The following is a 27,082-nucleotide window of genomic DNA, read 5'->3' as shown; positions in this document are numbered from 1 at the left end:
CTATTCAAGTTTCGTCTGAAGGGAGTTCTCTGTGCCTCTTGGATTTCAATGCCTTTTTCCTTCCCCAGATCAGGGAAGTTCTCAGCTATGGTTTGTTCAAGTACACCTTCAGCCCCTTTCTCTCTCTCTTCCTCCTCTGGAATACCAATTATGCGTAGATTATTTCTCTTTAGTGCATCACTTAGTTCTCTAATTTTCCCCTCATACTCCTGGATTTTTTTTATCTCTCTTTTCTCAACTTCCTCTTTTTCCATAATTTTATATTCTAATTCACCTATTCTCTCCTCTGCCTCTTCAATCTGTGCTGTGGTCGCCTCCATTTTATTTTGCACCTCATTTATAGCATTTTAGCTCCTCATGACTATTTTTTAGTCCCTTGACCTCTGTAGCAATAGATTCTCTGCTGTCGTCTATGCTGTTTTCAAGCCCAGTGATTAATTTTATGACTATTATTCTAATTCTCATTCTGTTATATTGCTTAAATCGGTTTTGATAAATTCGTTAGCTGTTGCTACTTCCTGGAGTTTCTTTTGAGGAGAGTTCTTCCATTTCATCATTTTGGGTAGTCCCTGCAGTGGCTCCAAACTGCAGGGCACTTCTCCTGTGCTGTCCTGAGTAACTTGTGTTGGTGGGCAGGGCCACAGTCAGACCTGATGTCTGCTCTCAGCCCACCACTGGGGCCACAGTCAGACTGGCATGTACCTTATCTTCCCTTCTCCCAGAGGCAGGACTCACTGTGGAGTGGTGTGGCCCCTGTCTGGGCTATTTGCACACTGCCAGGCTTATGGTGCTTCTTCAATGGGATCTGGCATATTAGCCGGGGTGGATGATCCGCAAGGTGCACAGGGGCGGGAGGGGCAGGCTTAGCTTGCTTTGCCATTGGTGGTCCCCTTTGGGAGGAGCCCTGCAGCACCAGGAGGGAGGCAGAGCCATCAGAAGGATGGATCCACAGAAGCACAGCTTTGGGCGTTTGCGCGGTGTAAGCAAGTTCAGTGACAGGAACTGGTTCCCTTTGGGATTTCGGCTGGGGGATGGGAGAGGGAGATGGCACTGGCCAGTACCTTTGTTTCCCACCGATCTGAGCTCTGTCTTCCTGGGCTCAACAACTCTCCCTCCAGGTGTCCTCTTGCCCTCCCCACTCTCCGAGCAGAGCTGTTGACTTTTAGCATTCCAGATGTTAAGTCCCACTGGCTGTCAGAACTCACTCTGTCTGGCCCCTCTGCTTTTGCAAGCCAGACTCGGGGGCTCTGCCTTGCTGGGCGAGCTGTTCCTCCACTGCCCCATCTCCCTCCCACGGGTCCGTGTAGTGCTCACCACCTCTTGCCCTTCCTACCCTCTTCCGTGGGCCTCTTGTCCATGCTTGGCTCTGGAGAGTGCATTTTTCTAGTCTTCTGGTGGTTTTCTGGGTTATTTAGGCAGATGTGGGTAGAATCTGAGTGATCAGCAGGACGCGGTGAGCCCAGTGTCCTCCTATGCCGCCATCTTCCTAATTTTCCCAATCCTCATTTTTTTCTAACTGACAATGAACTTTAAAATGTTTCTATGACCTAGAGTATTCGTTTGGCACACTTTCCCAGCTGAGTGCCAATTTCTGAAAGATACTCACCTGGACTTTGGTGATTTTCTACATTTTTATTCCACTAATGCCATTCTAACAATTTATATTTTTTCAATTATTCTAGTCATGGAAAGTCTCTGCAAAAAACAAGAAATGATATTAACACGACATATCCACAAGAAGGGCATGGCCCTGACTGTGCCAAAGGTAAGTTTCATGGGGATAGTCCCTAGACATCCAAACTAAAGGCCTAAAGGTAATGAGATAAGTTGATAATTGAGCACAATTGCCTGAATGTAACTAAGTTAGGATTAAGCTCTTTCCGGGCAAAAAGTTTTGGGTAGTTTTAAATCAGTGAAGAAATTAACATGAGTTCAAATGAATGAATAATAACCTGAGATCTAAAAAAAAAAAAAGAGGGAAAGAGACAATTGCATAAACATTGCTTATTACCTCATATTTGAAATATATATACTCTTCAAAGTTAATCTGATAACTCTGAGGTTGGGATACTAAAAAAGAGAAAATAATGGTGCCTACAGGGGAGTAGCAACATGTGTATGCAACTAACATTGAAAATATTTTAATAGGATGCTATTATTATTTGCTACTCTAGAATTTATAGGTAGAAAAATAAATGTATGCATGTATGTGGGCAAACCATTAACCAACTTTTGTCTTCTACCCAAAGCATAAATCTCTTGCTCCAGAGAATCCTATTGAATGCACTGATTTGGGTGATGCATTTACTCAGAGATCTGCATTGACTCAACATTTGTTAATTCACCTCAGGAGGAAACGTTACATCAGCAAACAGTGTCGAAAATCACTTAGTGAACAATCATCCCTTACTCGACATAACCAAATTCACACACAAGGCAAATTATATAAATGTCATGTGTGTGGGAAAGCCTTTAGTAATTGCTTTTGCCTTAGGAGACATGAGATGATTCACACTGGAGAGAAACCATTTAAATGCCATCTTTGTGGGAAAGGCTTTGTGCAAAGCTCTGACCTTAGAAACCACAACCAAACACACACGGGGGAGCGGCCATATGAATGCCACGTGTGTGGGAAAGCTTTTCGTCAGAATTCGTATCTGAGACAGCATGAGAATATTCACACAAGAAAGAAATCATACGAATGCCATCTATGTAAGAAGGCTTTCAGTCACAGATCCTACCTTAGAAAACACGAGAGAATTCATTCTGGAGAGAAATGTTTCCAATGTCATGAATGTAAGAAAACGTTTAGTCAGAGCTCTGGCCTTAGCCAGCACAAGAGAATCCACACTGGAGATAAACCACATGTGTGTCTTCTGTGTGGGAAAGCCTTCATTCAAGGTTCAGAACTCAGACGGCACGAGAGAACACACACAGGGGAGAAGCCATATGAATGTCACCAGTGTGGGAATGCCTTCAGTCAATATTCTAACCTTCGACGACACAAGAGAACGCACACTGGAGAGCAACCATATGCATGTCAGCTCTGTGGGAAAGCCTTCAGACATTATTCTTCCCTTAGACGACATGAGGGAACCCATCCCCGTGGAGAAAATCATGAGTGCCCTCAGTAAGTATTCCGACCTGAGACGACACAGTTTTACGGATGCAATGAATGTGGAAGAAGTGTCAGTCACAGCTTTCACAGTGACACTCACCACAGGATGCACATATGGAAGAAACGGCCTGCAGTCAATATGGGAGATGCTTCGGTCCTCATACTCCTCCCTCAAGAAATGTATTTGCATTTGGAAGTGAATTCATATGTATGCCGTCCACATGGCAAAGCCTTTAGTCACTGGTCTGACCTTAGATAACACAGCAGAACTTATGCTGTAAGTATAATGACACAGATGTTTCCAGAAAAGCGCTCAACTTGAAAGATACTAGAGCACTTACCGGGAATTCTTGTCAAACATGAGCAAACTCCACACGGGAGAACCCTTTGGTCTGTAATCACTGCGAAAGAATATTTAGCCAAATACCTGGTGTGGTGAGCGTAAGAAAAGTCCGTGAAGGAATAAACACTAAGGATGTAAGAGGATGAAGCCTGTGAGGAATACCAAACACTTCTTACAGATAATTCAGGCCTGAGAAGTTATTCAATGTAAAATCGTGGGAAATCCTTTATTCAAAGAAAACTCTTGCGGCACATGTGAAGATTCTGACTGTACGAAACACTCGCAGTGTCACGAGTGAAGGGGAGTCTTCAGTGTCCCTTATTTCTTAGTCAACAGTAAGGTTCTCACACTGAGAAGATAGCAGTCCTGAAATCAGAGTAGAGAAAACTTCAGCCAGATTTTGTATCAGAAAAAAGTGTGTGCATGGGTGTGTGTGTGTATGTGTGTGTGTGTGTGCGTGAGTGGTGGTATTGCTACATATGAAAGTGTCCTTTAGTACTTGGCAAGTCATTGAGACTGATAAAATACCTGTTTGTGGAAAAATGTGGCATGGACTATAGGAGAGTGACATTGTCTGGCAAGATCGAGTGTAGGATTTTGTAAGAAGTTAAACGTTTACTGTAGATCAGCACTTGCAAATCTTGAAACAATAAAACCTGTTGCTAAAGAAGCAAAATGTTGGTTTTCTCTGTGTGGTTGTAAACAGATTCAGTTCTGCACTCCTTGGTATGTGGATGAGAGGATCAGCAAGACTCCCCCTGCCTCCCCCTTCGCCAACAGCTCCTTCCACACAGATCAGCTCCACTCTTTCCAACTTGCCTCCAGCACCATCTGTCTCCCTTCAAGCCCTGGTGGTGGCATAGTTGTGATCTTTAGCCCCACTTTCCTGGTTTCTTGGTGTCATGACCCTGGTCAGGCAAGGTCATGGAGGCGCTCACTGTCAAGGACATCTAGTCCAAAATTTGGTGACCCTTCACCCTGTGTCTCTGCTACTGGAAGCAACCTGGTGCCAGAGACATGGCAGTTGTGCCCTCCAAGCCCCCAGAAAGCTCTGCGGATTTTGTCCCCATGCTTCTCAATTGAGCTAAGTAGAAACAAGAGTTAATGCCATGACCACAGTCTACATCTTCTTAAGGTAATTCCTGATTCATGCATGCTCCAGTCACCTTAGATAAAGCCATAGCTGTTCGCCACCCCATCCCACAGACCAGAAAATAGGGCTCCAGTAGGATAAAATCCCTCAACCTATGAGCTGCCACATAAGCTGTTTTTTTTTTAATAATGAATGTAATGTACTTCTCCCCTAGAAAATTAAGCATTCTCACAAAGGGGATGTCCCTGCTTTGTCTCCAAGGCTTAGAAATATTGTCCTTTGACCAACACCAATATTGAACCTAAACATCAAGGGGAAATACTCCAAGGAGCTCCACTGGGCTGGCCTGTGCTCTTGCCATTCCAGCTCAATCCCAAAAACATGGGCCTGAGACCAAATAAATGAGCACATTCCTGATTGAAACTGATATATCATTAAAAAAAATCTCCACCAGCGATTCTATGGTCCAGGTAGGGTAGAAACATGTCAACCCATGTGCAAGGGTGATGAGCAACCGACTGTATCATCTGCCTCAGGGAAAGCATACTCCATCCACACGTTGTAGTTGAATTGAACTGGAATTCTGAGCAACCACCTTATTTGAGACCTATCTGGTACCTCATCCAGGAATCACCATCCCTGTCCCCTGGTCTGTGTGTCACCAGGAGGGAAGGGATAGGTCCTGGTTCCACCTGGGGGGTGGGGTCTGTGCTAGTGTTGGGACCCCTATGATGGATGCACACACCCCCATGTCCCAGTGGGATTTATCCATGCCCACATGGATGTGTGCTGGGGAGTCATACTGAGATTAAGGGACTTCAGTATAGGGCTGATCACATACAATTATATGATCACAGTGGGCCATACTCACACAAGATTTGTTTGAGTGGCACACGGACAGCCTGACCAAGTGTAGAGGTCCCTCATGGATGATATCTTCCAGTGGCCACAGTGTGGGGCCACTACCCAGGAAGCTAGGATGGCAAAGAAACTCTCCAGAGGAGAGGGGTTGGAGAAGGTGCTTACCTGTGGAGATGATGTCTCTCAACAACAATATAGGGAGTCTCTGAGCCAGAGAATTATGAATGAATGACAGGAGCTTGGAGACACTGATAGTCATGGTTTATCTTATTTCCTGCTAGTAGATGTTAGGTGGGGATTCACGGGGTATGCACAGAAGATATAGCCACACTAAAAACGGCTTAAAATCTACAAATTTGGGCTATGTTTAGAGCAATTCAGTGTGTAAAAATTTGAATTTGGCAACAAGGGCTTTTGAGCTAAAGGGCTCTGTCCCCTGTCAATAAATAAACAACATAGGCCTGATATGCAGAGACCATCTTTGGCTCATCTATAAACCATGACTGATCATTTCAAATGATTTGCCTTCATGTTTGCTGATTAGTTTTTCTCCTGATCAAATCCAATGCTAGGAGCCCTCTTATGATATTTTTTTTTTTTCATTTCAGCTATTGTAATTTTCAACTCCAGAATTTCTCTTTAACTCCATTTTATAATTTATGTATTGAAACTCTTGATCTGGTAAAAGCACGTTCTTCCTGGTGTCCTTTATTTTTTTTTTAAAGCATCATTAAAATACTACTTTTAAAGCCATGTCCTTAGGGGCAGTGTCTTCAATTTCCTTACTTCCTCTCTCCATCCCCAGAATGAACTGTACTTCATTGCTTTTTTTGTTTGTTTCAAATTGTTATTTAAATATAGTTAGTTCACATATGGTGTAATATTGGTTTCAAGAGTAGAACTCAGGGATTTATCACTTACAGATGACACCCGGTGTCTGGGATGAGCATCCCAACAAGTGCCCTCTTTAATGCCCATCACCTGATTAGCCCATCCCCCCATCTCCCTCTCCTCCAGCAACCCTCAGGTTGTTTTCTCCAGTTAAGAATCTCTGTGGTTTGCTTCTCTCTCTTGCTCTCGCTCTTGCTCTCTCTTCCTTCCCCTACATAGAAGTACTAAAAAAGAGCAGAGCTGGGGGGTGAGGGTGGGACTCCAATACACATAACGTAAATGCCTTATAGTATAAGAAAAGGTTTATAATGAAAATAAGAACTGTCCTAGAGACGAAGAATTCCGATAAGTAGTACACATTAACAGCCCTGGTCCCATAGGTCAAGCCACGAGGGTTGTTCTTTTTTTAAACACTCAATCTGGACCTCCATATCCAAATAGGTAATATGTAAATAGTTGTGCTTAGATAGATTTCATAAACAAGACTGTAATAATGAGATATGCAAAGAACTATGGAAATTAATAGTTTTAAGCATGCATTGAACATTAAAGAGAAATACACAGAAATTTAATACATTAATGAAAGAGTATAAATCACAAATAAACAAGTAAAGCAAACAGAATAAATAAATATCCAGAAATATAAGAATAAATAAATGATTGCTATCTGATAGCAAATTTTACAGTAGAATATCCACCAAGGCAAATCAAGGAATAGTTTCTATTCTCAATGCACAGACCACTTCTAAATATTATTGTCATTAGATTTCTCAAAAGAGATATAAATTGATTTTCCTCTTCTGCAGGAGCCTGAACGACTCCATTCAAATGTATTTTCTCATCCTTTCCCAGACATGCATATAGTTACAAATTAAAGCAAAGGAAGGAGAACTTACTTCCTTTAAAGAGCAAAGTAAGAATTACACCAATTTCTCAACAGAAGTGAATAAAAGTCAATGAATTATCAATAAGGTGCTCAAAAAAGTTAATTATCTGTCAGAATTCTAAAGTTAATGAAAAACCATTTAAAAAAACAGCATTAAAGACATTTTCATCTGAGAACATATAGTACTTTCCATAGAAAGGCACTCTTCAGATAAATGAAAGTTATCCCAAATGATGGAAACCTAAAGATAAAGGAAAGGATACAGAAGAACAAAAAAGGCACGTTTTCATGTGATTAAAAATGATCAAGTATTGTATAGCACTGTTAATTTTTTTAAAAACTCATGTATGGCATATAAATACACAGAAATATATATATATATATATATATATATATACACACACACACACACACACATACTTATGTATATACGTATGTATATACATATATATTCCCTTCTTCGTGGGTTATGTAGTGTCATATCACTGTGTTAGTTTATATATTGTACTGTAATGTAATTGTACTATGTTATTAAACTATCATGCTGGTGTTACAGTACATAATTACAGTTAAAACCCAAAGAGATATAAAATACTAGTTCATATTCATATTTAATAACTCAAGGGTGTAAGTCTTCCTTTATGAATAATTACTGGACATATAAATGAATGAGATTACCCAACCTAAAGATGTAGAATGGCAGAATGGATTAAAAATTTTAGACAGAAGCACAAACAAAATCATGATTCAATTATATAATGTCTACAAGAGATTCCTCTTAAATCTAAAGCTACAACTAGGTTAAAAGTTAAAGGGGGGAAAAGATATGCCATGGAAGTAGTCACCAAAAGAGAGCTAAGGTACTTATTTTAATATCAGACAAAACAGACATCAAGTCCAAAACTGTTACAATAGATAAACAAGGAATACATATACATATATATATATTATATATATTAATGTTTATTTATTTTTGACAGAGAGAGACAGAGCATGAGCAGGGGAGGGGCAGAGAGAGAGGGAGACACAGGATCCAAAGCAGGGTCCAGGGTCTGAGCTGTCGGCACAGAGCCGGACGCGGGGCCTGAACTCACAGACCACGAGATTATGACCTGAACCAAAGTTGGACACTCAACTGACTGAGCCACCCAGGCACCCAAGGATACTATATATTGATTAAAGAGTCTGTACTATAAGGACATATAATGCTTATAAATATATATGTGACAAATATTAGAAGTCCCAAATATATGAAGCAAACATTGACAAAATCAAAGGGAAAAAAGGAAATACTTCCACAATAATGGAGACATCAATACTTATTTTCAGTAATGGATACAAGAACCAGATAGAAGTTCTGTATAGAAAGAAAGTGACTTAAACAGCAGCATATCAGTTAGTCCTCACAGATATATGATACACTCCACCACCAACAGCATAACAAATCAAGCACATGGGGAACATTCTCTGGACCAGACCATATGTTTGGCTGCAAAAAACTTTTAATAAATTTAAAGAGATTGAAATCATACAAAGTACTGTTTCTGCTCACAATGGAAAATAAATAGAAATCGATGACAGAAGGAAAACTGGAAAATTTGCAAATATGTGGAAATAAAACAATATACATATATTTTAATTTTTAATGTTTACTTATTTTTGAGGGGGTGGTGACAGAAAGAGAGACAGAGAATCTGAATCGGGCTCCACGCATCAGCACAAAACCTGACTTGGGGCCTGAACTCACTAACCGTGAGATCATCACCTGAGCCAAAGTCAGACATTAAACCGACTGAGCCAACCAGGCCCTCCAACAACATATTCTTTTTTTTTTAGTTTATTTACTTATTTTTGAGAGAGTGTGAGCATGAGCAGGGGAAGAGCGAGAGAGAGAGAGAGAGAGAGAGAGAGAGAGAGAGAGAATCCCAAGCAGTCTCCACACTCAGTGTAGAGCCCGATGCAGGGCTCAAACTCACAAATTGTGAGATCATGACCTGAGCCAAAATCAAGAGTCACTTAACCAACTGCAACACCCAGGCGCCCCCCAACAGCATATTCTTAACAACCAATGAGACAAAGGGGAAATCACAAGGGAAATTAGAAAACATCTCGAGACAACTGAAACAAAAACACAGTATTCTAAAACCTGTGTGATGCAGTGAAAGCAGCACTAAGAGGGAAGTTCATATATGGAAACACATAAAATGAAATCTTATCTAAACATAATAACCTAACTTCATATCCTTATAAACCAGGAAAAGATGAGCAACCTAAACCTAAGGATAGAAGAATGAAGAAAAATCATAAAGATTAGAGGAGAGGAAAAGAAAGAAAAGTGACATAGGAAATATTTTAGGGGAGGTGGGGTGGCTCAGTCAGTTAACAATCTGACTTTGGCTCCGGTCATGATCTCATGATTCAGTTCAAGCCTCACATTGGGCTGTCAGCCCAGAGTCGACTTTGGATCCTCTGTCCCCTTGCCTCTCTGCCATTGCCCCACTCGTTCTCTCCCTCTCCCCCCCCCTCCCTCATCCCCACCCCCTCCCCAAAATTAATAAAAGTTAAAAAATTAAAAAAATATTTTAGAAAGTCAGTATTTGAAAACAAAACAAAAGACAAAATTTTAGGTACATTACACATAAAAAAAGAGAGGACTCAACTAGCATAATGAGAAATGAAGTGGGGTTATGTCAGAGTGACAGAAATATAAAAAGTATTACAAAATGATTTGAATATTTGTATGCTAACAAATTAGGTAACCTAGATGAAACCAAAGTGATTTCCATGGGGATCCATTTCACGGACTTTCCTTTATGTCCATGATTTTGAGGGATTGCTTGTATGTGTGCTAGCAATGTGTGGGGTGGGGTGCGAATATTATTTTGGGACACTCTTCCAACACCTGGATCTCTCAGGATGCACAGGCATCTTTCTCTGGTGACACACACCCCCCCCTCTGCCCCATTGGCTATCCAAACTCAGTAGCCCCCACCATGAACCTCCACCAGCAGGAGGCCTCTAATTTCCCTAGAAGCCAGAATGGAGGTGCTTGTCCAATTCAGGAGGCAGACACGATGCGGAACCTTTCTAGTAGTTGTTCTGATGGAATCAAAGCATCAAGGTGATAACAGCCATGTCGTTTTTCATCACCACCCTGAGGTGGAGGACCACTTCCAATGAAAATTGAATTCTTTTCTTTCTCACAAGTTTTTAGAATGGACTAAGGTCTTAGAGTTTCTGTTTCTCTCTTTGCTGTGTTTGTCATGAATGTGTCCTTGGTGGTGAGGAAAGAGTAGTGGCTATTCTTCCTGTGTTGTGTGTTCCCACAGCATCCGCACAGGCTGATGCCCATGTATCCCACGAAGAGGGCATCTGTCCTGGAATCACACCTCCTGGGTGAGCCTCCTAGCACGACACCTGATATAAGAGCACTGTACCCATCAGCTTCTCCTCTCAGAAGAGAGGAGAATTGCTTTTGAAACAATAGCATAGCCCTCCTTGTCCACTTGCCAAGTCCTGGCAGGGGCTGAGGCTACAGAACCAGTGAGAGAAGCAAGCGGGTGTCATTGGAGTCTGAAGATGGTAGGCTCCAGACCCGGGAAGAACGGACATGTCAGGGTCAGGCACTCAGACAGGAGTAGGTGTCTCATCCTGGAACAGGGGTGAGCTTTGTGCTCCAGGAAGGTCTGGAATGGACTGGTTCATGTCACTACATTAAATAGGGGGACTTGATTTTTTTCAGACCAGTCATGTGTGAGTTACCAGCATCTAACACCGTCCAGTGAGAACGCAACTGGTTTTCTAGAAAGAGATGACAACCAAAGGGAGAGATGATTCCTTGCAGAAACACGTCCAAACTTGGCGCCTACCAACGGATATTTGAAGAACAGGGAAAGGTGTGCTTGTGCCCTGGTCTCGCTCGCCTTCTCCCCCGCCCACTATCTGGTGAATTCTCCTTGGGGAGTGGTCCTGACAGTGGCCCGTGCCAGGCTGGCGAGGTGGAGTGAGGGCCTAGATGTGAGGTGAGGCCAGCTGAGGGTTGAGAGCATTGGGAAGGGCTGTGGGGATGGCTGTGGCAGGGGTAAGGATGCTGCATGTAAGGGTGGGGCCGTGGTATGGTGCCATGGAGTGAGGCCAGGCAGAGGCTGAAGGAAGCGGTGGGTGGGGCTGGAGGGCACCAGGTTGGGAGAGGGCCACGCCTTGAGGGCAGTGGACAGAGGCCACAGGAGCAGCCTCCTGGAGAAGATTGGAAAGGCCAATTCCAAAGTGCATACCACGTCCAATAACGCCAATCTTCAAGGAGAGAAACCATTCAGAGTGCCAACAGCACTGCCGATGGAGGCCCTCCATCTTGGCCAGTGGGGCCGCTGGCTTTTGCACTGCTGTGGGAGAAAGGTGATCGCTTGGATGACACTCAGAAATGCCCCGCCGATAGGATTCCACCTTGTTCCTTGGCTCTAGCCCTTCAGGATCTGAAAGACATCCCCCTAACACAGTGTCCATGGCTGATGCCAGCCAGGCCATGAGAAATGGTGGCAATCACACCAAGATTCCCCAATGGGAGAAAAAGCTAAATAGAATGTCCAAGTTGATGGGCAAGAAGAAAGAGCCCCAAACGAGGAGAGTCGGAGACAGGGAGCCCCCTGCATCAACACAGGGACTTGTCAGGAACAGCGATTTGGGTCACAAGACCAAGTGCCAAAGCAGCTAGTCCCAAGGGGACATGGAGCATAGGATCCCATTCCTCCGAATGTCCTAGCAAGCGTAGTTACCATCCTAGAGACAGAAAGGGGAATGGGAGGGCAGGGCAGGGTGTGGCGTGAAGGGACATTGGAAATAGGTCATGGACACACTGCTCCCATTAGGAAAGTGAGAAGCTTGGACACGGAGTACTGAAGGGGCTGAAGGGGCCCCCAACCACAGGAACATACATGATGCCAGGGGCCCCAAAAGCTTCTGGGTAGGCAAATAAGAAAAGCGAGGTTATGAATGAAACAGGCATACACACACATGTCTCTTTTTCCTAGAATAAAGATGATTCTGAAAAGTCTATCTCCATATACATACTATTTACAAATGCATGAGGGGCACCTGGGGTTTTCAGTAGGTTAAGTGTCAGGCTTCGGTTCAAGCCATGATCTCACAGTCTGTGGCTTTGAGCCCTGTGTCAGGCTCAGTGCTGACAGCTGGGAGCCTGGAGTCTATATCAAATTCTGTATCTCCCTCTTTGTCTGCCTTTCCCCTGCTCCTGCTCTGTGTCTCTCTGTCTCTCAAAAATGAATAAACATTAAATTTTTTTTCTTAATGCATGGAAATGCTAAACCACAAGGGTTAATTCCTAGTTTCTAGGAGGGACAACAGCACAGCTGATTGAATTAATTGGATTAAAGTGATTGAGAGGTCACATGACCTTGGGCCGGTATAAAGGTCAGGGAAGGAAGGAAGCTTCTCTCACTGACCATTCCTCGTGCATTCGGATGCTGATTCTCCTCCACTGGAGTCTGCCTGCCACACATTGTTCTGAACGTCTCTGACCACAGGGGGAGCACATTTGCATTTCAGGTGGGTTGGGATGATTTGGGCCTCACCCGAGCTAGCAGAGAAATTGGACAGGGACGAAATGGAAGTTGTGATGTGCCTCTACTCACCAAGTGAAGGACTCTTTAGTGTTGAAGAGTATTCTGAGGGCAGAGACTGAGGAAAGGGATGGCTCTCAAGGTTCCTGAGGACATGAGGTTCAGATTCCAAAGGAACTGAACCCCAGAGTCTGATTGGTGTGGGGGCATGCGGGAGCAGCGACGGCATCCTGCTCCATTTCGCCATGGGGTCTGAAAGCCTAAAGAATTCACTCCGAGTTCACCGGAGTTTCGATATTCATTTCCCATGGTTTACAAGGAAATTCAGAGTGGGGACCTAGAAAGAAACCATAAATAAAAGAGTTCAGACCCTCACCTTGGAAGATTCCAATCTAGTAGAAGGGATACTAGGTTTTTGGAATTGATTTTGTATTTGAAAATGGCTTCCTTTTATGTCAAATGGGCAGTTCCGTTTTTTGAGAGTCAAGCATACTTGTGTATGTTGGGGCAGTATTTCTCGTGTAAGTCAGGGCAGTATTTCCTGTGGTTTTCATACCAGAGTACATTTGAAAGACTTCATGAAAGTCTCTCCATGGAGTCACTCAAGACCGTCTCCCCTGCCTTTCCTAAGGTTTCCCTGCTGGGGGTGGGTCCTCAGTAGACTGTGTAGAACATGCAGGAAGGAGAGGTCATGCAGGGTGAAGACTGTATTTGGCCTGGAGGTCATGACGCCCCCTCATGCCTGTTGGGAGAAGGGGTACATGAAAGAGTCAAGTATCTATGTGAATATGACTCTCCTTTCTCTTTTGACTCAGGAAATCCAAAAATCCCTATCCGCGGAAGGCTGACCTGACCCTCCAAGAAGGTGGGGCAGATGGCAGCAGGTCACACCAAGCAGGAATTTTACAGACCCTTGAATGCCCCAAAATGGAAGAGGCAACACAGGGTCCCCATGGTGTACAGGAATCCCAGGCCAGTGGAGGAGGATCCTAGGGTAAGTGGATCCTTGGAGGTGTGGCGAAGCAGCGGGTGGGAGCCACTACTCTGGAGATGGGGATTGCACATGACAAGCTCTGTGTCCTGTCAGTTGTCCTTTCCTAGCCAAGGATGGTCTGCCTTGGAATCTCCCAAGCAGGCTCATTAGGACCTTCAGATCTGTGGATCAAACTTACTTATATGTAGGTCATGTCTAGGCTGGTGTTTGTCCAAATCTTTCCATGTGGCTCATTTCTATTCAGTCTGAAATCTCCAATCCCTGCTGTGGTCCCTCTCCCCACAGAGGTTCAAACATATTAAATATCCCGGAGCTCACAAGTCGTATATGATGTACCCTGTCCAGAACCCATCTTCCACTCCCAGAATATGTCTTTCTCTGTCACAGAGTCTAAGTCTAAAGTTCTCTTTTTTCCAGCAAAAAGGGGACACAGGATTAAAGAAAGAGATGGCTAATGTCTGGGCAAAGACAAGAGACCCAAATCAGGGTTCTTGCCCCTTATTTATTAAGATCAGAAGGCTTACAAACGTGATGGGCATGCACAAAGAGACCAAGATACTGTGAACAATAACTTGGGGACGTGAGGGAAAATGGGGGTTTTGAAGATATACAGTGTTTGGGGTTTGGGTCAGTATCAAACAAAATCCTGGCCCTGGGCAGATAGGCAGACGATTGTTAAGGGCAGGCAGGAGGTACTGTGCCTGTTTATCTTTGGCAGCTTAGGGGATGAGACAGACAGGGAGAATAGCCTCAGGGTTAACAAGGCACCTTTTCTTTTGTTAACCATCTCCTCTCCAGGCTGCTTGGCCTGCAGCGCAGTGTCCATTGTCCAATTCACCAGTTTACCTAACTTGGCCTTTTCCTCCTGTGAAAGCAGTTTTTCTGCTATAGAACTAATTGGGGGGCCTTTTTTCCCTGCATGCTTGATCTTGCTTATCTCATATACTTTTATATTGGGAGCCTTTGCGCCTGTTCCTATTTTGGGGACTCTGCACCCACTTTCTATTTTGGGTGCCTTTTCACCTCCCTATTCTTGGAGTGCCAATCTGCTTTACCCAAACTCAGGTGTTTGGGTGAGCATTCTATGGCTTTGAATTTCTTTATGCCTTGTTAACCCATTGGTGTAAGCCCAGGGGATTCCTAAGCTTATCCCCCACACTTCTCATGTTCTTTGCAGTTGGATTTTGGTTCCTGCTAATTTACTGAGTCTCTCCACCTTCCTTCACACAGGTAAAGTGTAAGAACTGCAGAGCCTTTGGGCACAAAGCATCAAGCAGCTGGTGCACCATGAGACACTGGGATGGGTCCCAGATCCCCCAGACCTGGGACTCCAGGAAGCTGAGGGAGAATCTGGAACCAAGGAGAATGTGGAAGACAGGCAATGCAGCTCCTTCTACTTCCCAAGTTTTGTCGTGCAGGCGAGAAGGTCAGCAGAGGAAGGCGCTGTTCCAGAGATTCCCCAGGAGATGCCCAGGAAGGCAGCAGCGAACCTGGAGGGAATCCACAGAACCCTGTGGCTATGAGAGGGTGAGTGTCCCCTGTTCCTGCTCTTCTTCTTTCCCTGGGACAGGGGTGGGCTTCATTGCCCTCCTGGGAGCAGAGGGGTTTCAACTTTGACCAAGGTGATTTCTCTGGGAGTCCTTTTCACCCAGTTCCCCTGGGTGTCCATGCTTTTGCAGGATCCCTTGTATGTGTGCTAACAGTGTGGCTAGTGGGGGAGGGCGGTGAGAACACTATATCAGGAAACTCTTGCAACACCCAGACGCCTCTCTGGAAGACCACGCATCTTTCTTTGTGACACATACTCCCAAATTGGCCATGGAACTCAGTAGCCCCCACTGCAAACCTCCACCTGCAGGACGCCTGTACTTTCCCTGGAAGCATGAATGGACGTGCTTGCCCACTTCGGGAGGCAGGCACGATGCAGAACCTTTCTGGTCTGTCGCTCCAGTGGAATCAAAGCATCAAGGGGCTACTGCCCAGTGTTTCTTCCTGATCAGCACTGAGCTGGAGGCCCTCATCCTCTGTCAGTAGAATCCTTTTCTGTCTCTCCCAGTTGTTTGCAATGGACTGAGGTCTTGGCGTTTCTGTCTGTTTCTTTGCTGTGCTTGTCGTGCATGTGTCCTTGGTGGGCAGGAAGGACTGATGGCCGTTGTCTGTGTGTTGTGTGTTCCCACAGCATCCGCACAGGCCGATGCCCGTGTACACCACCAAGAGGGTGTCCGTGCTGGCGCCGTACGTCCCGGCGGAGCCTCCTAGCGGGACGCCTGACACGACACAGCTGTCCCCGTCGGCTGCTCCTCTCGGGAGACCTGCGGCGAGCACCTTCCCGCCTGCTGGCCGAAAAGATGCCCAGCAAGTGGGGACCCCAGCCCCGCCTGCCCCGCCTGCCCCGGCACACCAACGCTCTGCCCGGGATCCAGGCCTCGGTGTCCAGCTGAGACAACACCGGCCCCGATGTGCCTCCCTGGAAGCTTCCAGGGCTGTCTCCAAGGCGCCTGGCATTGGCCACGCCCAGGCACCAGCCAAGCGTCCTGAGGTGAGCCCTGATCCTCCTCCAACCCGTTTGGCTCCGAGTCCCCAGCCCCACATCCAGACAGCAGGCAAGAGATGGGCCCCGCTCCCCGACGACACGTGCCAGAACCCCCGAAAGAAACCACGTTGCAGCCCCTTCCAGCCACCCCACAAGAGCACAGGGAGCACCCATGTGGGGCTTCTCCAGAGTCTGTGTCGTCCAGCAAGGAGAAGTTCATGTGGTCCCACGGGGGCAGCCCAACTGACCAAGAAGACACCTGCCTCGGTGCAAAGCAGGGGCCTCCAGCCTCCACACCCCCAACCTCACCTGGACACTCTCCAGGCGTGCACCTTGCCCCCGTGTCCACCGTATCCGCAGGCACCCGGCCAGTCCCTGCGAATGGTCTTCAGCCACCTGGACAAAGGTGGCTGGAGCTCCAGGTTCATTACATCTCCCTCTCTGGCAGCTCCCGAGTCACCAGCCCCCACTGGTCAGGTCTCTCCGGACACATACCAGTCTGAGGGAGCCTGTGTGTGCATCCCATTGAGTGTCCTCTTTGATCGCCTGCAGCTTTCATCATCCTCAGATGAGTGCAGTTGGCAGTGAGACACCTCATGGCCTTGGAAATTTGACCTCCAACTCAGTGACCCTGAGGAGATGACTGTTTATTTGAAAACAGGTTCTAATTGCCCTTTTGGGCTCAATGTGCAAAATTGGAGCCCTGATAATACTTGGATATCATGCTTGTGTCGTGTGTATACATACACCCCTTGCCCCAACACAGAACACACTTTTTCTTTAGGTAATATATGTTATTTTTCACTTCATACTTATCAATGTGGATGTAAAGTTTATTTCATGTAAATACATATTTAAGAAATTTAGTGAAATTATAATAATAAGTTGTAAGCCTCAGTGTAAATATAACCTATGAAATTAAATGCATTTAGTTTGCAAATGTGCAATTTGGGGATTCTGAATAAAGGATCCAACTGTTTCCTTTGCAAATTTGAAGCAGAGATTAATTCGGTAGACTCTGTGATGGTAGTTTTGTGCCAATTGTACTGGGGAATGTATTACCCGCTTTCTTCATTTTCGTTATTAAATGTTATCATGAAGCTATGTTTCCTTTTTTTCACATTTAATAAAAATTTTCCAAATAGGACATAAGATGCATTAGTTTCTTTCTCAGCTGTGAAGATTACTTTTAATTATTTACTTTGTCAAAGCTTAATTAACTGTCAGGAAAGAGGAGCTTGATAGGACCTAGGTCTGCTTCGACTTTCAGAACTTCAGGCAAACCCAGCTGTAGTGTGTAAATACATGCTTATTAGAATCATTTTTGTGTGATTGGGCACCTGGGTAGCTCAGCCGGTTAAGCATCCGACTCCTGATTTCAGGTCATGATCTCGGACCTCATGAATTCAAGCCTGGTGTCTGGCTCTGCACTGTCAGGGCAGAGCCTGCTTGGGATTCTCTCTCTCTCTCCTTCCCGCTCTGCCCCTCCCCCACTCTCCCCCCCCCCGCCGGTCTCCCTGAAGATAAAATAAATAAACTATAAAAATATTTCCATGTGATCCTGCGTACCTCCAATATGCACTGGGCAGGCTCAGTCTGTCTTTGGCCCATAATGGGATCCGTTGGTGAGGCTTCATGTATGCATATGCCAGAACCCTATGACAAGAGATGCACATATTGGCTGCCTTTTGGAGGCCTGGCTTGTGATTTACTGCCCTCCATAGGATTTTGTGACACAGCAATATTTGACAGGCTGGGCAGGTGCTGGTCAAAATATCACCTTAGGAACAGGCTATCTTTCTTCTCTCCCTCAGGGCAAACTCTGAGGAGGACCGAGGGAAATCCCATAGGTCTGCAGAGAGGAATCCCCCCTTAGGAAGAGCACATGCCCGTTCCTTCGCCCTAAAGAGCATTCTTTGGGGAACGCTCCCCTCTCTCTCTCTCTGCAGATCTGTGGAGCCAGAAGGCAGAGCAACTAGCTGTTGGCCATCCAATGTCACTTAAACCAGGAGGGAAGTACAGGAGTCACAGGGTGAGCCCCTCCCAAAACTCCATCCATGCAGACTCTGTGTGACTTGAGTCAGAGGCTGTTCCCTTTCCCCGGCCCCTGACTCAGGCCCTGCCCACTGCCCCATTACTGTCTCATTCCTTCTGACAAAACCATAATAATCGGGCTCTTTTTCTAATATTCGTTTTATTCAGGTCATGCGGTTGCTCTTTTACATTGTTAACCTCACACCCCTTTTGCTACGCATTTAACTGTGGGTAATATTATCAATGTTGTGAGTCTTCTCTGGGGGTTCTACATATGAAATGCCTAATATCTTCGGTAAGGCATCATGGGGGGTCAACTACTATGCCAAATATTTTGACTTTATGACGTGCACGGAAACTGTGTTAGATGATATTAATAGGTTATCTGATATCATCCATCACAAACAGATGCATTGAGAGGCATCAAGAATTCTCATTGGACTAGGGGGAGAGCCTCCAAGTGCAATGCAGTCTGGATGGTTTCCCTCCTTGAAGATTGGCGTGTATTGGACGTCGTGTGCACTTTTCATTTGGCCTTTCCTATCTTCTCCAGGAGGCTGCTCCTGTGGCCTCTGTCCGTTGCCCTCAAGGCATGGCCCTCTCCCAGCCTGGTGCCATCCAGCCCTGCCCAAAGCTTCCCCCAGCCTCAACCTGGCCTCACTCAATGGCATGGGACCACTGCCCCACCCTTACTGGCAGCATTCTTACCCCTGCCCCACCCATCACCACATGCTTCCCAATCCTCATCCTCTCAACTCCCAGTTGGTCTCACCTCACAACCAGCCCATCCCTTCACCGTACCATCCTGGCACCAGCCACTCTCAGGACCACTCCCCAAGTAGAATAGACCAGATTCTTGAGAGGGGGGGTGTTTAGTGGGGGCCAGAGGAGAAGCACACTTTTCACTTTTCTTAAAATATCCATTGGCATGCACCAAGCTTGTACCTGTTTTTTCAATGATTATATATTCCATTGGGTTTTCACCTTTTCCTATAAAATTGTTGGGTTTTCAATGGAGTTTTAGACAGTACTATCTCTGGCATTATTAGAATGAGGTCACAGTTTGCTCTCCTCCATGTAGTGACCTCAGCCAGTCTATTCCAGGCCTTCCTGGAGCAGGAAGATGACCCATCTCTGAGGACTAGACTTGTGCTCTGTCTGAATGCTTTGGTACTGACATGTGGGTTCTTCCTGGGGCTTGAGTCAGCCCGCCTCCATACTTGAATGACACCCCAGCTTGTCTTGGTCTCCAAATCTCAGAATGGCCCAGAATCTGCCAAGTGAGTAGTCAGGTTGGGGAATTGTCTCAAAAAGACCATTCTACCACCTGTTTCCTCATGTCTATGTGTCATCTATCTGTGTGTCTATCATGTATCTTCCTGTCTTCATCGGGTCTCTATTATCTATCTATGGAGTGTATTTCTATTATTGAAATTGTATCTGTTATTTTCCATAATTTGTGCATGATGTATAAATTCAAATGCCTTTGAGATGCATGTGGAAGACAACCATAACTGTTTAGTATTCTAAGTATATTCTACTTATATTTTAAGTTCATGTTTCTCATTATCTTTGTAGCCTGGACTCTTTGACAGATTATCCTCATTTTGAATATAGAATATAGCTTATTCTTTTACCCATTTTTTGCTTTCTCCTTCTGAATATATTGTTTTACCTATAGATTGGAGCCATGTCCAGGATCTACTGTGTAGGAAATAAATGATTTCAATTTAAGCTAATGAAAGATGAAGTTTTCACCATTTTCAGGTGTACTTTTAAGGATGCCTGTGCTCTCACATGAACAGGTAAAAATACATTCATACTGCCTTTACTTTTCTTTTTTAAATTTAATTTATTTTTTTAAATTTACGTCCAAGTTGGCTAGCAACACTGATTTCATTTATCCCATCTCTCCCTCCCATAACCACTCCCAAAACCCTCTAATTGTTCTCCATATTTAAGAGTTTCTTGTGTTTTGTTCACTACCAGTTTTTATATTATTTTTGCTTGGCTTCCCTTATGCTCATCTGTTTTGCACCTTAGAGCCTCATATGAGTGAAGTCATATGCTAGTTGTCTTTCTCTGACTAATTTCGCTGAGGAGAATACCCTCTACTTCTAGCCACATAGTTGCGAATGGCACCCTGTCTTTCCTTTCGATCGCCACGTAATGCTCCATTGTATATATATGTGTCACCTCTTCTTTTTCCATTCCAGGCATCTATGGACATTTGCGGAGTAATATTCCATTGTATATATAAGCCACCTCTCCTTTTTCCATTCCATGCATCTATGGCCATTCGGGCTATTTCCATACTTTGGCTATCGTTGGGAGTGCTGCTAGAAGCTTTTGGGGGCATTTGGGTGCAGGTGCCCCTTCGAGACAGCACACCCATATCCCTTGGATAAATACCTAGGCGTGCAATCGCTGGCTCATAGGGTCGCTGTGCTTTCAATGTTTTGAGGAACCTCCATACTGTTTTCCAGAGTGGCGGCGCCAGTTTGCCTTCCCACCAGCAGTGCAAGAGAGATCCTGTTGCTCCGCACCCTCGCCAACATCGGTTGTTGCCTGAGTTGTTAATGTTAGCCATTATGACACGTGTGAAGTGGTAGCTCATTGCGATCTGGAGACGGATTTCCCTGATGATGAGTGAGGTTGAGCATTTTTTCATGTGTCAGTTGACCATCTGGATGTCTTCTTGGAGAAGTGTCTATTCATGACTTTTGCCCATTTCTTCACTGGATTCCTTGGTTTTTGGCTGTTGAGTGTGATCAGTTCTTTATCGATTTGTATACGGAGCCTTTCTCCGATGTGTCGTTCGCAAATATCTTCTACCATTGATGATTTAGCTGATTTGTTAGTGTAGCTGATCTGTTTCCTTCACGGTGCAGAAGAGTTTTCTTTTGATGAGTTCTCAATAGGTCATTTTTCCTTTTGTTTCCCTTGCCTCCGGAGACGGAGACGTGTTGAGTAAGAAGTTGCTGTGGCCCAGATCACAGAGGCTTTTGCCTGCTTTCTCCTCGAGGGTTTTGATGGCTTCCTGTCTTATGCTTAGGACGTTCCTCCCTTTTGAGTTTCTTTATGTGTACGGTGTAAGAAAGTGGTGCGGGTTCCTTTTTCCGCATGTCGCTGTCCAGTTTTCCCAGCACCACTTGTTGAAGAGACTGGCATTATCCCATTGGATATTCTTTCCTGCTTTGTCAAGGAATAGTTGGCCATCCATTTGTGGGTGCGTTTCTGTTATCTTGAGCTGAGTGTCCGTTTTTGTGCCAGTACCATACTGTCTTGATGATTACAGCTGTGTAATTACAGCTCGACGTCTGCGATTGTGATGCATCCAGCTTTCCTTTCTTTTTCAACAGAGCTTTGGCTCTTCAGGGTCTTTTCTGGGTCCATACAAATTCTAGTATTGTCTGTCCCAGCTCTGTGAGGAGTGCTGGTGTTCTTTGGATAGGTGTTGCTTTGAGTATGTAGATTGCTTTGGGTGGTAGTGACATTTTACCCATATTTCGTCCTCCCAACCAGGAGCGTGGAATATTTTTCCATTGTGTTTTCTGTCTTCTAAAATTTCATGTAGTTTTCAGTGTATCGATTTTTCATCTCTTTGGTTACATTCATTCGTAGGTATTTTGTGATTTTGGGTGCAATTGTCAATGGGACCGATGCTTGGTTTTTCTTCCTGTTGCTTCGTCATTGGCGTATGGGAATGCAGCCCGTTTCTGTGCGTTGATTTCACATCCTGCAACTTTGCTGAAGTCATGGATCAGTTCTAGCAGTTTTTGGTGGAATCTTTTGGGTTTTCCATACAGAGTATCATGTCATCCGCCAAGAGGGAACGTTTGACCTCTCCCGGCCCATTTGGAGGCCTTTGAGTCCTTTGTGTTGTCTGATGGCTGAGGCTAAGGCTTCCAATGCGATGGTGAATAACAGTGGCAAGAGTGGACCTCCCTGTGTGGTCCCTGTCCTTAGGGAGAAAGCTCTCAGGTTTTCCCCATGGGGGATGATACTCGCGTTGGGTCTTTCGCATATGACTTCTATGATCCTTCTAGCCCTACGTCCTTGAGGGTTTGTGTCAAGATAGGATGTTGTATTTTGTCCCATGCTTTCTCCGCATCGATTGAGAGGATCGTGTGGTTCTTGTCCTTTCTTTTCTTAGATGTGATGAATCACATTGACTGTTTTGTGCATATTGAACCAGATCTGCGTCCCAGGTAGAGATCCCAGCTGGTCGTGGCGAATCGTTTTTTGGATATATTGTTGGATCCGATCGGCTAATAACTCGTTGAGGAGTTTCGCATCCATGTTCATCAGGGAAATGGGTCCATCGTTCTCCTTTGTCGTGGGGTCTCTGTCTCGATTTGGAATCAAGGAAACGCTGGCTCCGTAGAAAGAGCTTGGAAGTTTTCCTTCCGTTTCTCTCTTTTGGAGCAGCTTCAAGGGAATAGATGTGAACCCTTCTCTAAACGTTTGGGAGAATTCCCCTGGAAAGCCATGTGGCCCTGGACTCTGTATTCTCCTTTTCGTGGGGGTGGGGGGAGGGGGAGATTTTTGATTCCTAAGTCATTTTCTTTACTTGTTTTGGTCTGTTCAAATTTTCTTTCTTCCTGTTTCAGTTTGGGTAGTTTATACGTTTCTTGGGATTTGTCCATTTCTCCCAGATTGCCCATTTTATTGGTGTATAATTGCTCACAACGTTCTCGTAGTACTGTTTGTATTTCTGCTGTGTTGGTTGTGGTCTCTCCTGTTTCGTTCTTGATTTCCTTTATTCGGGTCCTTTCCTTTTTCTTTTTGAGCAAACTGGCTAGGGATTGATCAGTTTTGTGAATTCTTTCAACGAATCAGCTCTGGTTTCATGGATCCGTTCTGGTGTTGTTGCTGTTTGTTTTCTTTTTGTACTTGTTTTTGTGTTTGTGTTTTGTTTTTTTGGTTTCCATAGCATTGATTTCCGCTCTAATCTGCATTATATCCTGTCTCTGCTGGTTTGGGGTTTTCTTTGCTGTTCTTTTTCCAACTCTTTAAGGTGAACGGTTAGATTGTGTCTCTGAGCCGTTTCTTCTTTCTTTCGGAAGGCCTGGATTGCTATAGACTTCCCTCGAATGACCCCCTTTGCTGCGTCCCAGAGCTTTTGGCCTGTGGTGTTACCGTTTTCCTTGGCTTCCGTGGACTGTTTAATTTCCTCTTTAACTTCTCGGTTAGCCCATTCACTCTTAAGTAGGGTGTTCTTTAGTCTCCAAGTATTTGTTCCACGGCCACCTTGTTTCTTGTCGTGATTTCGAGTTTCATAGCATTGTGGTCTGAGAATATGCACGATATGATCTCGATCTTTTTGTCCCTGTTGAGGGCTGATTTGTGTCCCAGTATGTGATCTATTGTGGAGGATGTTCCGTGTGCACTGGAGAAGAAGGTCTATTTGCCTGCTTTAGGATGAAATGTTCTGACTATATCTGTCAAGTCCATCTGGTCCAGTGTGTCATTCAAAACCATTGCTTCCTTGTTGAGTGTCGGTTTAGGTGAGCTGTCCGTTGCTGTAAGTGGGGTGTTGAGGTTCCCTCCTAGTATGGCATCATTCTCAATGAGTGTCTTTATGTGTGTGATGACTTGATGTATGTATTTGGGCGCACCCCGTTTGGTGCATAAATGTTCACAATCGTGAGGTCTTCTTGGTGGACAGACCCAATGATTATGATATAACGCCCTTCTACGTGTCTCGTTAGAGTCTTTATTTTAAAGTCTAGATTGTCCGATATGAGTATGGCTACTCCTGCTTTCTTTTGTCAACCATGAGCATGAGAGATGGTGTTCCATCCCCTTGCTTTCAATCTGAAGGCGTCTTTAGATCTAAAGTGGGTCCCTTGTAAGCAGCGTATGGATGACCTTCTTTTCTCACCCATTCTGTTACCCTATGTGTTTCGATTGGAGCATTGAGTCCATTGACGTTTCGAGTGAGTACTGAACGGTATGAAGTTATTGCCATTGTGTTGCTTGTAGAGTTGGAGTTTCTGGGGGTGTTCGCCGATCCTTGCCAGTGTTTTCTGCCTGTGGTCTGTTTTTTCCTTTAAGTCCTTTGCCCCCTGGGAGAGTCTGCCTTCAAATGTCTTGCAGGGCTGGTTGAGTGGTCAGGAACTCCTTTAATTTTTGCTTGGGAAACTTTCCGTCTCTACTTCTATTTGGAATGACAGCTTTGCTGGACAAATACGTTTTGGCCGCATCCTTTCAGGATTCAGTGCGATGAATATATCCTGCCACTCATTTCTGGGCTGCCAGGTTTCTGTGGATAGGTCTGCTGCAAATGTGGTCAGTCGTCCCTTGTAGGGGAAGGACTTTTGTTTCCTTTGCTGCTTTCATGATTCTTTCCTCGCCTGAGTATTTTGTGAAGTCGACTAGGCTCTGCCTTGTGGATGGTTGGACGTTGTTGAATCTAATGGGAGTCTTCTGTGCTTCCTGGATTTTGTGTGTCTTTCCCAGGTTAGGAAAGTTTTCTGCTGTGATGTGCTCACATAACCCTTCTACCCCCTTGTCTCTCTCTCTTCGTCTTCTGGGACCCCTATGATTGTGATGTGATTCCTTTTCAATGAGTCGCTGAGTTCCCGAATTCTTAAACCCTGCTCTTTTGCTTTAGTCTCCCTCTTTCCTTCTGCTTCGTTATTCTCCATTGCTTTGTCCCCTCTATCGCTGGTTCCCTGCTCGGCCTTATCATCCTTGCCGCTGTGGCATCTGTTCCAGATCGCAGCTCGCTTTTAGCATTGTCTATTGCATCCTGGCTAGCTTTTACTTCTTTTATCCCCACAGAAAGGCATTCTCATCTACTTTCGACCCCAGCTGGCATTTTTATCATCGTGATTCTAAATTCTGGTTCAAACGTTCCGCTCGTATCTGTGTTGGTTAAGGGCCTGGCTGTCCTTTCTTCCTGCTCTTTCTGTTGGGGTGAATCCCTTGGCTTCGTCATTTTGGAGGAAGGAAAGGAATGAATAAGATAAAAGAATTCAAAACTTAAAAATGAGAAACAACACACTCACACACACACACAAATCACACAAATGATGCTAGATCCTAGGTGAGTTTTGGTCTGGTTGTTGAAATGGGCTTGAAAGATTAGAGGAAAAAGGGAAAGCACATAAAAAAAGGAAACCGTTTGAACATTTGGAAAAAAGAATACAGTGAAATAGGATAAAATGAAATGAGGGAATTCAAATAGAATTGGACACATTTACAAAAAATTAAACGAATATAGTCGAAAAAAGTTCAAGGAAATTATTTTAAACCATGGGAAATAACAACATATTTTTTCTCTTTCTGTCTTCATGAAACAGAAAAGAAATGGAAAAGAAAAGAAAAGAGATGGACCCGCGAACAGACTGAAATACAGATTGAAGTTACATTGTTGTCCCCTAGAAGTCAAAGGATGAAGCACTTTGGAGTCCATACACTACCAAGTGGCGGAGACACTTGGGTTCCTGAAGAGCCAGGTTGGCCCAGTTGGGCGGTGCTAAGTGTCACGGCTGTGTTCTCCACTAGATGGCGCAGCTAGCCTACAAGCGCGGATTGCTGGGGCGCTTGGAGGTGCATATGCGCATGCGCGGGAGCGGAGACCTCGGCGTCGCTCAGGTGCCCAGTCTGTAGTATCTGAACTCGGCTGTCTGCGATCAGCAATCCTACCCCCGTCCTTTGTCTCCGGCTTCTGTCCACTCGCCGCTTTGACACTGTCCGTGGCCCAGCCGTCAGGTTGCCAGGAGACACCTCCCTCCTGGGATTTACCTCCCGGGCGGCTGTGTTTCCCGACCCCTCACTTCTGAGGGCCTGAGCAGGCTGAGACCTGCTCAGATCCTCTGCGTCAGGGTCTCAGCGAGCAGTGGCCGGGTGCCGGCCGCACCCAGGAACGTTGGCAACACCGTGCCGCTGCCGATGCCCAGAGACTGCGGCTGGGTGCCAGCCTGCGCCCGAGAACGTTCACGCGATGGTGGAGCAGCAGCGTTTCGAGGATTACGGAGAATCACCACACACTTCTGGTACCGGGCTTCCCCCTTAACGACCTTGTTCCAGCACCAGCGAATGTGGCTGTTGTCCGGGGTCTGCTGGCACCTCTGGGGTCGGCTGGGGTGGCCACACAGACTCGACCTCGTGTCCTCGCAGCAGGGGAACCGCTTTTCTCCGTGTGGTTCCAGACACCCCTCCTCCACACCCCCAGTCTTCACTCTGCTCTCGGGGATTCGCCCTTCCGACCAGAGCACCGCCAGGTATCAGATGCGGAGTTTCGCACTCTGCCCTCCCCCTGTTTGTACCGTCTTCATGGAATTTAAACCCGCTCCTTCCTCCTTCCTCTCGTTTTGGTTCAGTGCCTGTGGCTCTTTCCACATTTCCACTTTCTCCCCAGCTGCTTTTGGCGGGGGGAGGGGAGGGCGAGGGGATTGCTTTCCCCATATTCTGCCCCTGTCTCCTCCGTCCTCTCTCTGCAGGCAAAAACAGCTCCCTGCCCTCTGTGGCTTCTCTCTTCCCCAGTTCACCTCTCTGCGCCGCGTCCCCACTGAGTTCTGGGGTTCAGGTTGGGCAACCTGTGGCGTGAATCCTCAGATCAGTTTTCGAGGTGTGCAGGATGCTTTTGTGTTGATGTGGCTGCATTTTATGGATGCAAGACGCAAAAAAAACTTCCATGCTCTTCTGCCATCTTGGCCCCTCCCCCCACACTGCCTTTTCTGGATCGTCATGAATACGCTTACGAATTGCAGGGTGACATCTCTGAATTAAGCTTTCCGTGA

At 45.4% G+C, this 27,082-nt stretch overlaps 1 protein-coding gene across 1 annotated transcript; it reads left to right on the top strand.

The window, feature by feature from the left end:
- The first annotated feature begins 1,744 nt into the window (after positions 1-1,744).
- LOC124521266 (zinc finger protein 705A-like) lies at positions 1,745-25,949 on the top strand. Its single transcript, XM_047092359.1, has 6 exons — positions 1,745-1,765; positions 2,250-2,653; positions 2,735-2,917; positions 15,181-15,289; positions 15,942-16,121; positions 25,845-25,949. The coding sequence occupies exons 1-6, from the start codon at positions 1,745-1,747 to the stop codon at positions 25,947-25,949; spliced, it is 1,002 nt and encodes a 333-aa protein (XP_046948315.1).
- Positions 25,950-27,082: the final 1,133 nt, after the last annotated feature.

The sequence above is a fragment of the Lynx rufus genome, unplaced genomic scaffold (genome assembly GCF_022079265.1).
Source record: "Lynx rufus isolate CCGP_SWC_20201006 ecotype Redwood Valley unplaced genomic scaffold, mLynRuf1.p SCAF_3, whole genome shotgun sequence".
NCBI lineage: Eukaryota > Metazoa > Chordata > Mammalia > Carnivora > Felidae > Lynx > Lynx rufus.
This window is presented reverse-complemented; position numbering and strand designations above follow the sequence as displayed.